General features: G+C 41.0%; 1 protein-coding gene and 1 pseudogene across 5 annotated transcripts in view; one reads left to right on the forward strand and one right to left on the reverse strand.

Moving 5' to 3' along the window:
• Positions 1 to 7,643: 7,643 nt before the first annotated feature.
• On the reverse strand, positions 7,644 to 9,991 carry LOC608388 (annotated as a pseudogene).
• Positions 9,992 to 10,113: 122 nt separating this feature from the next.
• KCTD20 (potassium channel tetramerization domain containing 20) overlaps positions 10,114 to 16,671 on the forward strand; it is a 38,093-nt gene continuing 31,535 nt past the window's right edge. The window contains exons 1-2 of one of the 5 annotated variants that reach the window (XM_038553880.1): positions 10,130 to 10,209; positions 12,187 to 12,384. Coding sequence is in view for 1 of the 5 variants with exons in the window: in XM_038553878.1 (XP_038409806.1) it covers positions 10,376 to 10,463 (88 nt within the window). In the remaining 4 variants the exon portion in view is untranslated. Of the gene's footprint in view, positions 10,210 to 10,337; positions 10,464 to 10,517; positions 10,637 to 12,186; positions 12,385 to 16,671 lie in introns of those variants that run through there. The other 4 variants (XM_038553879.1, XM_038553882.1, XM_038553878.1 and 1 more) reach the window with 4 other exon arrangements.

The following is a 16,671-nucleotide window of genomic DNA, read 5'->3' on the forward strand; positions in this document are numbered from 1 at the left end:
CATAGAAAGTTGTTATAATATTATTGACTATACTCCCTACCCTCTATGTTACATCTCCACATTCTATTTATTTTATAACAGGAAGATTGTACTTCTTAATCCCCTTCACCTGTTTCATGCATCCCCTCCTCCCCTCTGCCAACCATCAGTTTGTTCTCTGTATCTCTGAGTTGGCTTCTGTTTTGTTTTGTTTGCTCACCTATTTTGTTTTTTAGATTCCACATATGAGTGAAATGATACAGTATTTGTCTCTTTCTGTCCGACTTATTTCACTTAGCATTATACTCTCTAGGTCCATCCACATTGTTGCAAATGTCAAGATTTCATACTTTTTTTATGACTGTAAACTCTTTTTTTTAATTCTTTGAACTTTGTATGTATTCTAACTTGAAAGATAGATCAGTTAAACATTTATTTATTTATTTATTTATTTATTTATTTATTTATTCATGAGAGACAGAGAGAGAGAGAGAGAGAGAGAGAGGCAGAGACACAAGCAGAGGAAGAAGCAGGCTCCATGCAAGGAGCCCGACGTGGGACTCGATCCCGGGTCCCCAGGATCACGCCCTGGGCTTAAGGCAGTGCTAAACCGCTGAGCCACCCAGGCTGCCCTATGGCTGTAAATTCTTAAAATCTTTAATGTGACTCAGTTTACCTTTTAACACTACTTTATGGAATGTGGCGAATAAATGGCAGTTATCATTTCATCTAAAACTCCTAACTTTTTTTTTTAAAGATTTATGTATTTATTTGAGAGAGAGAACACCAGTGAAGGGGAAGGTCAGAGGGAAAAGCAGACTCCCTGCTGAGCAGGGAGCCTGATGTGGAGCTCCCTCCCAGGCCCCAGGATCACGACCTGAGCCGAAGGCAGATGCTCAACCACTGAGCCACCCAGGTGTCCCTCAAAGTAGAGGATTCTTATGAAAACTTTCATAAGCCAAAATGGCATAAAGAAGAAGAAATCAACAGTAATTTATGTGGAACATTTTTTTAGCATTCCCAGACCCAAGCGAATAACCTCTATTAAGCTTTTCTGATACCTTAAGGACACATCTTGCTAACAAAAGCACAAAATAAATTGAGGTAAAGCAAAGATGCTCACAGACACAAATCAAAGCCATGGCACCTTGATCCTGAGATGCTGAGTGTACTTCAGAGGCGGGGAGATGGGGGGTACAGGGACTTGTGTCAGGTACACGCTGCCTCTCTAAGGGTTTGCTGCAAAATAAATGCTGAATGCTATTTTTGCTTTTTGCCTTTTTTCTTGTAAAAAACGAAAATTCTCTTTGGATTTCTTTCAGTTGGCAAAAACAGTTCCTCATGCAGGTCTTTTAAAAACAATGCAGCATAATTCAAATTTTCAGAAATCAAGAAGTTTTTTTTTATTTTAAGATTGTATATGTTTATTCATGAGAGACAGAAACATAGGCAGAGGGAGAAGCAGGCTCTTCACAGGGAGCCCGATGTGGGACTGTTTCCCAAAACCCTGGGATCAGGCCCTGAGCCAAAGACAGAGGCTCAACCGCTGAGCCACCCAGGTGTCCCAAAAATCAAGGGATATTTGTATATAATCTCCACCCCAAGGCCTGAACATCTACTAATTTTCAGCATCCTAGGGCCTACCAGCATTTACAATAAAGAAAAAGAGAGAATAGCCCAAATTGCTATCTAAACTTAAGTGTTAAATGCTTTAGAAACTCAGAGCAAGAAAACAAACTTTCTGAAATTGCTCTCTTCAACCTTGTTTGTATGCTGCTATCATGTGATTAAAAAGGAATGGTGGGAAAAAAAAATAAAAAAAAAAAAAAAAAAAAGGAATGGTGGGGGTGCCTGGCTGGCTCAGTCAGTACAACCTGTGACCATTTTTTTTTAAAGATTTTATTTATTTATTCATGAGAGACACAGAGAGAGAGAGAGAGAAAGAGAGAGGCAGAAACACAGGCAGAGGGAGAAGCAGGCTCCATGCAGGGAACCTGACATGGGACTCGATCCCAGGTCTTCAAAATCAGGCCCTGAGCTGAAAGCAGCACTAAACTGCTGAGCCACCTGGGCTGCCCCAACCTGTGACCCTTGATCTCAGGTTTGTGAGTTCAAGCCTGACTCTGGGCTTACATTAAAAAAAAAAAAAAAAAAAAAAAAAAAAAAAATCATAGCATGGCTGAGGAAGGACTGAGTTAGGAAATTTCCCATAATTTCTTCAGCCAGGGGAGTGTGTGTGTGTGTCGGGGGGTGGCATGTGCCCACTATAGCCCTTTAAAAATAAGAATCTATGAGGGCAATTACTTACTGCACCATTAAAAAATTGCTCCATTAAAAAGGACACATTACATAAAGAACCAAATGTCCTTTTAAGATGTTAAAGGGAGGTGGGTGGGGGTATAGGGTAACTGTAACTGGGTGATGGGCATTAAGGAGGGCACTTGATGTGATGAGCACTGGGTGTTATATGCAACTGATGAATCACTAAATTCTACTCCTGAAACTAATAATATACTATATGTTAACTAATTGAATTTAAATAAACAATTTAAATTCAAAAAAGAAAAGATGTTAAATTCTCTTTAAATGTAACTCGATTGTTACCAATGATTATGAATGAAAGGAGAAAATACTGAAACTATTTTGCCATTATAACATGGTTTTATTTTCATTCAAACTGCATAATGTTAAGGAAAGCAGTATATTTTGATACATAATAATTAATGGTTGACATTGACGAGGTCAACTTTATCTCACAAGAAAGTCTTTTGGTATTCCTTTTATTTTTTATTTATTTATTTTTTTTAAATATTAAGAAAGTTTCTTTCTTTTTTTTTTAAATATTTTATTTATTTATTCATGAGAGACACACAGAGAGGCAGAGACACAGGCAAAGGGAGAAGCAGGCTCCATGCAGGGAGCCCGAAGTGGGACTCGATCCTGGGTCTCCAGGGTCAGGCCCTGGACCAAAGGTGGCATTAAACCGCTGAGCCACCCAGGCCGCCCCTTGGTATTCCTTTTAAAGATAATATTGGTTGGAATGGAATGTGTGAATATGGCATTAAGAGTAAATACTTCAATAAAAATTGTTTTAAGTACAAAAATAACATTAATACTGATAATACCTTTTTCTCTAATACTAATAGTACCTAATTTCTCTAGTGCTTTGAGATTATATACTTCTGCATACATTTGACTATATTTTCTTCCTCATAACAACTTCAAGGCAAAGGTAGGTCAGTTATCATGTTACAAATTAGGAAACCCAAGCTTTTGCATGACTTGCTGAGCCAGTAAGTGGTGGAATGGCCTCAAACTGAGGTCATCTGGCTCTTTTTCCAATGTTGTTTTCTTCACTACATCGTACTGCCTGCCCTATGAATCGGATATCACTTCATGTTTTTGTACTTCCTTTTTTATGTACTTTGTACATTCACAAACACTGATGTACTTCCAAGGAGGCATCATAACTCCAAGTAAACAAGAACACTTTGGGCTCTTGGTTAACAGCAGAAGAAACCTTTCTGAATTTACCTAGTCCCTATTATTTACTGTCTGTTTTTCATTATAAAGTTTCCCCAAAAGTGGAGGTATGGGCCAGGGCACATGCTGTGGTAAGCAGATTTTGCTTTATTTCAGTTACTGAAAGTTTCAGGGGAAAGAGGAGGTATGATTTGAGCATGTAAAACAATCTCTTGATTTTCTATGGTGGCTCAATGGATAACTGGAGTCTATTTTGCAAGCCTAAAGTTTACTTGTTCAAACCCTGGTTTGAAGAATGTATACTTTGGAACCTGTTTGTTTTCTTTTTCTGATGCAGTTCATTGAAAACGTGTATGAAGTAAAAAAATAAAAAATAAAAAAATAAAAAAAAATTCCCAGCATTCTCAGTATTGTGTTCAAGAATGAGACTTCTGTGTTCATAAACAGAGACATCCTGTGCTGTCAGAGCCTGTGCATGAGATCTGGAAGGTCAGAGTCTGTTTGTAAACTGTAACAGGAGTAATGAGAGATAAACATATTATCAGTTTACACCCAGCCTGCTGAAGCCCCAGGGTAACATATTTCTACATTTTCCGAAGCCTCCATTCTGACTCCCAGCAGGACTTCTATTTACAGGGGTTTATTTGATCTTGAATCTCAAGCTGAGCATTTTATGTCCCTTTAAGAAGTCATAGAATTCGGAGATGAATTGTCTTCACTGATGGGTGGGCAAAGGAGGGAGCTCCTGCCCTTGGCAAAATCTCAAGCTGAGCCACCCAGGCATCCTGGATTGGGTTTTTTTTTTTTTTAATTTTTATTTATTATTTATGATAGTCACACAGAGAGAGAGAGAGAGAGAGAGAGAGAGAGGGGCAGAGACACAGGCAGAGGGAGAAGCAGGCTCCATGCACCGGGAGCTCGACGTGGGATTCGATTCTGGGTCTCCAGGATCGTGCCCTGGGCCAAAGGCAGGCGCCAAACCGCTGCGCCACCCAGGGATCCCTTTTTTTTTTTTTTTTTTTTTTAAAGCATCTTTCTTTTAAAATAATTTAACCGGGACACCTGGGTGGCTGAGTGTCTGACTTCAGCTCAGGTGGTGATCCCAGGGTCCAGGGATCGAATCCTGCATTAGGCTCCCTGCGGAGAGCCTGCTTTTCCCTCTGCCTATGTCTCTGCCTCTCTCTGTCTCTCATGAATAAATAAATAAAATCTTTAAAAAAAATAATTTAAACGTAATATTGTTCCAGGAGACCAAATGAATACATTTGCAAATAGCTTGGTGTGGAGAAAATATATTTCAGCTCTAAGGTAGGACTGGCCTGTCCCTCTTTTTTTTTTATTTTAATATTTTTATCATAAAACAAAACACAGAAACAGATGACACTATAAAGGAAATGTTTGCCTTAATAAATTATTCTAAGGCAAACACTCTTGTAACCATCACCAGGTCAGGAAACAGAACTTTGCTACCTACTCTTAGGAACTTCTTCCAAGTATCCCTTCTCAATCATTTCCTATCACCACCATCTCAGAAGTGACATTATCTTAACTTTTAATAGTATCACCTTCACTTCCTTTTTTCTTTAATGGTTTCTCCACCCAGATGTTTACCCCAGGTGGTATAGTCTCTCCCCCAACACATACAGGACACTTAAAATTTTTTTATATATCCTTTAAATAATTTTTTTTCCAACTTTATGTTTATCTCTTGAAGAATGGAGGCCCTTTGACTTGTAGAGTTTCCCACAGTCAGGACTGTGGGATTGCATGATCATGTAGTGTTCAACATATTTCTGTTTCCTACAAACTGGCAGCCGGATCTCAAGTCTGTAACAGATTTAGGTTTGATCTCTTCAGCAGCAATTTAAGTGGTGGTGTGGTCTTCCCTCAGGAGGTACAAAATGTCTAGTTCTCTCTCTTTTTTATGATCTTAGGAGCTGCTGAGGCACAATGACTGTATCTATTAATTCATAGGGAGTTACAAAATTGGGATATTTTATCATTTTCCTTTTACTTAATACTGGAATACTTTTATCTAGATTCACTTCCCCTTATCTATTTGGTTACCCAAATAACCAAACTTTTTAAAGTTCCTTTAGAGAAGAGATCTTGCAATCATCATCTACATAATTCTTTTGGGGTCCTATACCTTTGGATTGTACTACATGTTTGTTGAATTTGCAGATGAGACATTATAAACAAGACTAAAAAGCTCACTGAAGTTGTATGTAAAGCAGATGTATCCAAATAAAGATCCAGTAGCAAATTCCAGCCACTAGAAACTTAAAATTCATGCTCCTCTGGTTGATTATGTTTTCAAGATCCAGGCTTTGTTTCCTGCTGGTCATTAACCTTTGTGACTTTCATGAAGAGAAAGTTGTTAACAAAAGTGAACTGATAGAGTAAAGGAAAAAAGATTCTTGTGAATCTATTTTGGGCTAACATGCAGAGTTCCAGCCTCCCTCTAGAAAGTCAGAAGTTAAATAGTTATTTACATCGATATTTGATCACAATTTTGGACTTCCAAATGAAAGTGATTATTCTTTCAAAAAGTCTCATTTTACATGTCTGCAGTGACCTAGAAATCATACAACCTAAATCACTTAGTTTTTTAAAATGTAAATATAATTACTTTGGGAGTTCAAAAATCTTGGGATTTTTGCATTGTTTTTACATTTACTACATATAATGTAGAAAGGATAATTATTTTCTTATACTAATGTTAACAGCTATTTAAAAATATTTTCATTCTAAAAAATAATAAAATAAAAATAATAAAAATATTTTCATTCTAAGTTAACCTTAAAATTGTTTGGTGTTGACAGCTGAAGGCATTTAAGGTGCCTCCTGAAAGCACTCCAGAGTTCACCTGGAAGCAATTAGGGAGATTTGCCATATGCTCAGTGGATGCTGAGCAAGAATTTGGGGGTCAGATGATCCAGGTTTCTCAGCCCACCAGTACCACTATGTATTTAATAACCTTAGATACTTGTTTGTCTTGTTCTGCTCATTTGTAAATCTAAGTAATAAAATCTATCTCCCAGAATTGTTAATTAATATTGGAAAAGGTGCCTTGTAATATTTGCTGGTAGTAAGTATCCTATTCAAGGAGACTTAACACAGTTAATCAGATGAACTGAACTGCCTTTTGAATTAGCCATTATGGCAGTGGAAAATTCCAGGTCTGCCAACTTGATATTTGAAAGGGTTTCAGCTTCAGATATAAATGCATCTGAGAGATTCCAGTTTGGAGATGCATTAACTTACAGGCGAATGATAAAAATCTGCACACACCGGTGCTTCCTGTGAATATACATTTCTCATACTTCATTCATCTCCTCAGTGTCTACCCTGAAAAAGTGCTAGATCTGATACGCTGTTCACTACATGAAAGTATAGACAAAAATAGAACAATTTAGTCTTAACTATTAATTAAAAGGCACAGTCATTAGCCTGACTGTCTGATCTTTGTGCCAGATTTTTGTGTATTACAAATCTGCAGAAAGAAAACTTTCCAGAAAGGAAGAATTTGCTTCAAGAACTATCCTGCAGGAATATCAAAAGGTTTTCCTCCTTTCCTTCTTTTTTGCCTCAGGCATAACATTGTACTTTATAGAAATGGAAATAAAGGTATTAATTTGGACAATCCTCTCTTTTTAATTAAAGATTTTATTTATTTATTAATGAAAGATACAGAGAGAGAGAGGCAGAGACAGGCAGAGGAAGAAGCAGGCTCCCTGCGGGGAGCCCAATGTGGGACTCAATCCCAGGACCCCGGGATCATGACCTGAGCCAAAGGCAGCCACTCAACCGCGGAGCCACCCAGGCTTCCCAACAATCCTCTTTGACTGTAAAGTTTGGATCCTAAGATTCTCAAAGACCTCTAAAGTCAAATTACAATGAAAAAACATAGCTTCAGTTTTTTTAAATTAAAGTTGCTAATAATGCAATTTTGCCATACAAGTATCCAACAACCATTTGCAACCTGTTAGAATGAGAATCAAAACAATTTAATCATGTTCCTTCCACTTCAACTCTAATCCTGATCTTTGGCCTCAAATTAATTTCTAGAGACTTTTTTTAAAGATTTTATTTATTTATTTATTTATTTATTTATTTATTTATTTATTTATTTATTTATTTATTTATGAGAGATACAGAGAGAGAGAGAGAGGCAGAGACACAGGCAGAGGGAGAAGCAGGCTCCACACAGGGAGCCCAACGTGGGACTCAATCCCAGGACCCCAGGATCACGCCCTGGGCTAAAGGCGGCGCTAAACCGCTGAGCCACCGGGGCTGCCCCCTAGAGACTTTTCTAACAAAAAACTGGACTCAGAATTTTAAGAAATCATGCTATTAACTTACACGGTTTTCAACAATTTCATTATTTTTTTTTCCACAGGCAGGTGAAACAACTTTATTTCACAGTTGTCTTTAAAACCACAAAGACACTATGTTCTTCATATAAAAACATTAGTACAGATAACTATACTTTCTAGAAAATGATTATATAGACCCTCTCAAAGAAAAATGCACACCATTATATGGTTCAGACAAGTTACTTGGGAAAAACACATCTGGACCAATACCTAAAACATACCAGAAGACCACGCTGCATCTTTTGGTTCAAAGTATAGATTACTGTCATCAGTAAGGGCTCCTGCATTCTTACATATTTGATAATACACATATAGACTGGTTTGTGATTTAATGCTCCATTGGTTCATCAGCCTTTTCTGCAGGTTCATCAGCAGGTTGAGCAGGCTGTGCCTTTCTCTGTGGTCTTTCTTCAAGACCTTCCAGGAACGGAGATACATCATCATCATCATAAATTGTAAACTCCAAGTCTTTACCAACAATTCCAATGGAAACATTCTTTGTAGTTAGGTCCTGTTCTGCAGGAAGTGTCTCTCGTAAGGCACGCAGACCATGTTTAACCAGTTCATTCAAATTGCATTCCATAAACCCAGACATATGTCTCTCCAAGTAAGTAGGAGCTGATTGAAAACGGGCTCCAATGGACATGGCTCTACAGTCAAAATAGTTGGCAGATGGACAGGTTTGGAAAATGTGAGGGCCCATATCATCATAACCAGCAATAAACAGTCCAACACCATATGGTCTGCGGCCATACCGTTGTGTTGGTATCTGGGTCTTGCTTCCAATTAGAGATACAAGACGAGACACAGGAAGTGGTCTGTCAAATACAAATCTGGAATCCAAACACTCCTGGCGCATAAAATTACATAACAGTCTAGCATCAGCAGTAAGTCCCGCAATTGAGATACCAATATGGTTAGCAACATGAAGAATTTTCTTCTGTTGAGCTGCAAGCTCTGACTGTGCTCTCTTCAATGCAACCAACACTGCATGGGTTTTTGATTTCAGACCAAGTGTGGCTGAATCTTGTTTGACAGCTTCCATTGCATATTCAGTTTGATGAATCCTGCCCTGAGGGCTCCAAACAGTGACGTCATTGTCATACTGGTTGCGAAACATGGTTCCGGCGCGGGTCCCGCTGCGGCCTCCGGCAGAGGTGGCGGCTTCAGGAGCGAGCTCATTATTTTTTAAATATTTTATTTTTATTTATGAGAGAATGGTGGGGAGGGAAGGGCAGAGAGAGTAGCCCTTAGCCGGCTCTATCCCACCACCCTGGGGTCCCAACCTGAGCCGACACCGTGTCCCACGCTTAACCTACGGCGCCACCCAGGTGCCCTAGTTTTCAAAATTGTTATTTTAATTTTTATTTTAAAACAAAACTGCATAATCAGTACAACTTCATAACTTTTAAAAGTACAAAAGCCACTAGAAATCAGGACAATGAGGGCTGATACCGTTTCCTTCATATTTTCAGCACTCCTGTTATAAGACAAGGACCGTGTGTTCATGTTTTTCGAGTGTTGAAATAGTTTACTCGTAACACGACCAGTTTTCCAATAATTCGCTTCCGGTTTATTTTAGACTTGTAATTCAACTTTGTTTGCTATACATAGCATGTGATTTCATGAGCTCAAAATCTGAGAAAAATATAGGTTGTTGTTTTTTTTCCTCCTTTGGTCAGAATGCATTCCCAGGATAGGGGCTTCTAAGCAACACGTGTTTAAGGGGCTCCGTTATTCTACCTACCTACCTACTCCCTTCCCCAAGCTCCCAATCTTCTTTAAGCTTAGCTGTCCCGGGGGCTGCACGAGATTATTTTACAACTCAGGTAACTGCTAACTTTCTGTTTTCTTTTTTTAAAAGATTTTATTTATTCATGAGAGACACGCAGAGACACAGGCAGAGGGAGAAGCAGGCTCCATGCAGGGAGCCCGGGACCCCAGGATCACGCCCCGGGCCAAAGGCGGCGCTAAACCGCTGAGCCACCCGGGCTGCCCTAACTTTCCGTTTTCTACCTTTAACAATTGAAAGCGGGCATCCACAGCGCGGACCCCGCTCCGACCCGCCGAGCAGGTGCCGCTGCGTCCTCCCGGGTCGGTGGGCGGGGCGGCAAGGAGAGCGGGCACCTATCAGCGGCCGCCCCAGGCGGCGGGCCCGGACGGCCTTCCCGGCGTGCCCCGCGCGCCGAGGGGACTCTTAACGTGAAGCGCCGGGTGACTCAGCCGCGTGGCCGCGCCGGCCCGGGTGGGGGGCGTGGGGGGCGTGGGGGGCGCGCCGCTGCGGCACGGCGGCTCCTCGCGGCGACGTGTGCGCGCGCCTCCAGGGCGGGTTCGGGCCCGAGCGCGAGAGCGCGGCGGGGAGCGTCAGGTAAGCGGTGGCCGGGAGCCCGGAAGGGCGAGGGTGGCCGTGGGCAGCGCCCGGACTTGGCCTTTGTGTCAGGGCGGGGGCGTCTCCTCCGGCCGCCGCTCGTGCGGACCCCGCCGGCTCGGGCCCGGGTGGAAAGGCCGCGGGAGTAAAGTCGTCGCGCGGAGGCATGTCCGCGGCTGCGTGTGGGGCGCGGGTGTGCGTGCGGAGGCGAAGTCTAGTAACCCGGGACAGGGCTGTCCCCTCACAGGGAGACGGTAAACGCCGCGGGGCTGGGGGGCGACGTGTAACTCGTCGGTCTTCTGCAGGCCTGGGGTGTTTTCGTCCCGCCCGCGCGGCGGCGACGGCGACGGCGACCCCGGGCGGCTGTTGATAGCGCCTTTGCAGGCGCGTTTTCTGCCGGCAGTTACTGGAACTCCTTAGAAACCAGGTAGTTGATCGGACTTCTTGTCCAACTCTGGAGCGGAGAGCGCTCTCGCTCGCCTCCCCACCTCGGCTTCACAGTCCTTCGTGCCCCCCAAGATACTGCCTTTCGTTAGTGGCTCCGAGGGCACCAGAGCTGGGCAGAGCCTGAACCCGCGAGCTCCTTTTTTTTTTTTTTTTTTCAAGTGAAACCCTATTTTTTTTTATAGTAGACAGCGACTTCGGGTTTACAAGCCTAGTTCTGCGCTATCAAAAAAAAAAACAAAAAAAACCAGATCTCTTCTATTTTGGAGTTTGTGATTCTTTCTAAAAATTCCTGGGTTGAACCGGCATATTTTGTAAACAAGAAACCAGTGGAAAAAAAAAAAAAAGAAAGAAAGAAAGAAAAGAAACCAGTGAACAAACGAAACCCGGTAAACAAGGTCCTGGAGGAGCTGTTTAACCAGTTCCCGAAAAAACATTTTCCAAGCCCTTTCATTGGGCCCCTGTGAGCTGTTAGACAACTTAGCTGCAGCTGTTACCTGAGAAACAGGTATTGAGGGGTTTCAGTAATGGTCGCCAAAACAGAGTGGTGTAGTCCAATGTAATCCAGAAGCAAAAGAACCTCACTTCAATGCCTATCGCTGCCCCACCCCCATCCCCACCTGTCATTCTGGGGCAGTAGTTCTCAAACGTAAGTTTGCCCCTTAAAAAATGCCAATTTGATTCTAGAGATCTGTGATGGGTCCCTGAAACTGCATTTTAAGCAGGCACCCCCTTCCTTGGTGTGTTATACCACACTTTGAGAAACACCACCATAGGGCTGGCCTGAGAATCTCCAGAAGTGCCCAACTCCCGCATCCCTTGGTTGATTTACTGTCCCCTTCCCTCCAGCCAGCCATGAGCCAAGAAGCTGGCCTTGAGCTAGTGCTTTCTTGGACTCTGACACCAGGGTAGGAAATGACTTTCATACATATTCTGATCTTGCCTCGGTGGGTTAGAGATGGCCTGTGCCTATTAGTCTGTACTGTACTTCCAGTATCATGAGAATTTAAGCAGTGCCATTAGGTCACATCTTCCCATCCTAACTCAGTCTCAGTCTTCCCGTTAGAACCAGGGCAGCCAATGCTATGTAATTCCCATGGACTCGAGTCCTCAGATTTCATGGTACCTAGCGGTCCTGGTAGCATTTATGAGAGCTTTCAGTTTCGCTGAATACCATCACCGAATATCCTAGTAATGCCCTATTTTGTTGCAAAGCCTGTAGGGGGCCACTTTAGCAACAACATTGCAAAGATGGTACACAGTCACATTGCTCCCTTGACATGGAAACCAGTGCTGAATAACGTCTGCTGCTAAGAGCTTTTTCTATTTCCTAGTTCCTCTTCAAATAGATATGTAAGGGTGAGGTTAGATAGGCTGCTGGACTTTCCTGTTTTTGACATCTTTTTTTCTATATTAATCTTTTCCCAAAAAAAAAAAAAAAAAAAAAAAATCTTTTCCCGTTGGTTCACAAATGTCATATCTTTTCCTTCTGTGGCCCCAGACTTCCTATTTATTGTCTTGCCTCTCCCCCAGAATCTGAATGCCTGCCTCTCCTTGGCTAACTGGAGTAAAAAGTTGAGGGAAGTCGTTGGAATGTTGAATGACTTCTAGTAGGAAGACCCAGAATCATGGAAATATGAGGCTTAGAGATATAAGGAAACCTATTACAAATGTGTCTGGTGCAGTCCTCTCGTCTTTCAGATGAAGAATCTAGGAGATGAGATGGCAGAGGTGAGGATGCCTGGCTCCTAACCCAGTGTTCTTCCTGTTAAATCTTCTCAAGAAAAATGCTTCAGTGGGATCCCTGGGTGGCTCAGCGGTTGAGCACCTGCCTTTGCCTCAGGGCATGATCCTGGAGTCCCGGATCGAGTCCCACATCAGGCTCCCTGCATGGAGCCTGCTTCTCCCTCTGCCTGTGTCTTTGCCTCTGTGTGTGTGTGTGTGTGTGTGTGTGTGTGTGTGTGTCTTTCATGAATAAATAAAAATCTTTAAGAAAAGGTTGAAAGAAATTCAGTTATAAGAAGATGACAGTGGAGAGACTTTTACATGACCACAAAAGCATTATTTTCTAGAAAAATAGAGATTGAAGGAAAATGTAGGAGATTGAAGGACTCTGAAGCATGAAATAGGTAGTAAAAGTTTAAATAAGCAGATACCTTGTAATCCCAAGAGACATTGTGAACTTAAAATTTTTTAAAAATTCAGTAAAGGTTAAGATGAGTACCTTGGTGAATTTTTATTAAATATTAGGTGTTTGAGCAATATCCAGAATGTTGTTGTTTGTTTTGTTTTTAAAGATTTTATTTATTCATGAGTGACACAGGCAGAGGGAGAAGCAGGCTCCATACAGGGAGCCCGATGTGGGACTCTATCCCGGGACTCGGGGATCATGCCCTGGGCTGAAGGCAGACGGTAAACCGCTGAGCCACCCAGGCGACCCTGTACGTATTGTTTTGAGGTTGTTACATAACTATATTGTTGTCCATATCAAAGTTATTAGATATTCTGTGGAAGACAGAACATAAAACTGATCTAACTACTAATCTGATTTAATATATTTTCTTAGGAGAAATGAGATTAATGGGATACAAACGCATTTCTGAGATGTAGGCAGGAAAGAAGTATGGATGGAAAAAGAAGCTTTTGTTTTGTTCTTAGAGAGTGAGTGCACACGCACATACACATGTATGGGGGCAAAGGGAGAAGGAGAGAGAGAATCCTAATCATGCTGTATGCCCAGTGTGAAGCTGGACATGGGGCTCTATCTCATGACCCTGAGATCACGACGTGAACCAAAATCAAGAGTTTGATACTTGAGTGACTGAGTCCCAAGAGAACCTTTTGATATTTTTGCTTTTAGTCCCCAAATTAGACATTGTTGGATTCTCCTTGTATCTTGATGAAAGTAGAATTAGAGGAGTAAGGGCTAATGTACTAAATGCTTCTACATCCATTGTTTTATTTATTTCCATTATATAGCTGAGGAATCTAAGATACAAAGAGCTTAAGTTTGTTCAAAGTCATGCACCTAGTAAGTGGCAGAGCCACTGTTCAAACTTAAATCTGCATGCCCCCAAAGCTATTAAGATTTATGCTCAATAGTGCCCTCATTATACTTCATTGGGTGGTAGTTCAGAATGTGGGCATTGAGCCCAGCCTTTCCTGGGTTCAAATCCTGGCTCCTTTATTTACTAACTGGATAAAGTACTCCTCCGTTTCTATGTCTCTGAAATGGAGATTGTCATAGTTACCTACCTCAGAGGGCTGTTAGGGTCAAGTTAATTCACATAAAGTACTTAGAACTGTGCCTGACACAGTAAATTCTCAGGAAATGTTGGCTTTTTTTTTTTTTTTTTTTTAATCAAGATACTCTTTTCTTTAGATTCAGATGGTCCTTCCTACTGTTAAATTACTAAGGCATTATGATAAATATAGACAAACTATCTCTGTTCTTACTAAAACAGAGGGAGCCTTATTAAAATTTTGGAAAATACTGGGGTATAGTGCAAAGATCTGTAATTGGGACCAGAGGGTTTAGTTTCTGTTTGTTTCATAGAGAAGGTTGTACGAATCAGATGAAGTAACAAATACAAATGGAATTTTACATTTGTATAGCATATACAGTTATTAAAATTAGAGAGGAAAGTTGCAGTAAATTATTGATAAGATTTTTTTTTTTTTGATAAGATTTTTAAAAGAAAGTTTGACTTCCTTAAAACAGCTAGTGATTTACAGTTCTATAGGAAGATCACAGTCCATACCATAAAACCACATAAGAGTCCTTCCATGTGTTTGTCCTACATCTCTTTTTTGGTGGTAGAGCCTGAAATTTATTTTTTTTTTTTTGCAGTTGTATCTGTTATATTAGTTTGCTAGGGCTGCCATAAAAAAAAAAAAAAAAAAAAAAGTATCACAGACTGTTAACTAACAGAAATTTATTTTCCTACAATTCCGAAGGCTGGAGGTCTGAGATCAAGATGTTGGCAGGATTGGTTTCTTCTGAGGCCTTCTTGCTTTGTTTATGTCCTCACTTCCTTTTCTTAAAAATTCTATTAGTTTAGGGCCTGCTCTAATGACTTCATTTAACCTTAATTACCTCTTTTAAAGTCCTTATTTCCAAACAGTCCCACTGAGGATTTAGGAGTTGGGATTTCAACATACAAATGTTGAAGGGAACACAATTTAGCTTATAACAGTCTGTTTAGGGGATTAAAAATTTTTTATTTAGAAAATTTTATTTTTTTTAGGAAATTTTAGGAAAATTTGTTTTTTATTTAGGAAATTCTGTGCCAGCTAATCTGAATGTTCCATTGCCCTTATTGTTGAGTGCCCTAGGTCTCAAGCAACATCCTTTATCCCCATGCCTGCCCTGTCTTACCTTCCATCTGTTACTTAGAACCATGCTTGCTGTCGAGTACCCTAAGAAACACATCATGCCTCTGCATTAAGTCATTGCGTTTGGATTTTTTTTTAAAGATTTATTTATGAGAGAACAGAGAGAGAAGGCGGCGGGGGGGGGGGGGGGGGGTGGCAGCAGAAGGAGAAGCAGGCTCCATGCAGGGAGCCCGATGTGGAACTCGATCCTGGGACTCCGGGATCACCCCCTGGGCCGAAGGCAGGCACTTTAACTGCTGAGCCACCCAGGTGTCCCGTGTTTGGATATTTTAAATATATATATATTTATTTATTCATGAGAGACACAGAGAGAGAGGCAGAGACACAGGCAGAGGGAGGAGCAGGCTCCCTTTGGGGAGCCTGATGCAGGACTCCCCCAGGACCCCAGGATCACACCCTGAGCCAAAGGCAGATGCTCAACCACCGAGCCACCCAGGTGCCCCTGCATTTGGACTTAAAGCAAGAATCTGCTTGAGAAACTATACCATATATTTAATCTAATAAATTCCTAATTTATTTGGTAAGCATATTTCTTTCATCTAAATGGAAGAATTTCAAAATTTCTTATGTATTAATTTTTTTTAACTTTTAAAATTTGTTCTTAAACTGTTTTAAGCCTTTTTTCTTTTCTTTTCTTTTTTTAAGATTTTATTTATTTATTCATGAGAGAGAGAGAGAGGCATAGACACAGGCAGAGGGAGAAGTAGGCTCCATGCAGGGAGTCCAACATGGGACTCCATCCCAGGACTCCAGGATCACACCCCGGGCTGAAGGCGGCCTTAAACCGCTACACCACTGGGGCTGCCCTAAGCCTTTTCTAAGGAAAAAAAAAAGGTTTTTTTTTTTTTGTTGTTGTTGTTGTTTGAAAAAAAGTTCTCACATTTTCTTGAAGAGTTCTCTGTTTTAAGATACATTTTCCTCCCCCCCCCCTTTTTTTTAAGATTTTATTCATTCACTCATGAAAGACACACAGGGGGGCAGGGGGGCAGAGACACAGGCAGAGGGAGAAGCAGGCTCCAAGCAGGGAGCTGGAGATGGGACTTGATCTCAGGTCTCCAGGATCACACCCTGGGCTGAAGGCAGCACTAAACTGCTGAGCCACTGGGGCTGCCCCTTTTTTCCCATTTTAAAAGTAATAACACTTTTATTTTAGGGACTTCGGAATATTCAATAAAATACAATTTAATGGGGTGCCTGAGTGGCTCAGTTGGTTAAACATCTGCCTTCAGCTCCTGTCATGATTCCAGAATCCTGGGATGGAGCCCCACATCAGGCTTCCTGATGAGTGGGGAGTCTGCTTCTGCCTCTCCCCCTGCTCATGATGTCTCTCACTCTTTCAAATAAATGAATAAAATCTTTAAAATACAATTAAACACACATGATAAGCCTACAATGGAGAATAATTAATATTATCAAACTTTTTTCTATGAATATTTCAATCTGCTTTTTTCAATCAATATTGTTCCATGCTACTTTAGTCATAATATAAAACTTATTTCTTTTTAGTCTTTGAATGTGAATTGTATTATAAGTTATATTAATTTTTTAGACTGTTAAACCAACTTTCCTCATAATATGTTACCCCTTTGGTTTTTTAATAATGTTTAGGATTTTTGTGCTTAT

The sequence above is a fragment of the Canis lupus genome, chromosome 12 (assembly GCF_011100685.1).
Source record: "Canis lupus familiaris isolate Mischka breed German Shepherd chromosome 12, alternate assembly UU_Cfam_GSD_1.0, whole genome shotgun sequence".
Taxonomy (NCBI): Eukaryota; Metazoa; Chordata; class Mammalia; order Carnivora; family Canidae; genus Canis; species Canis lupus.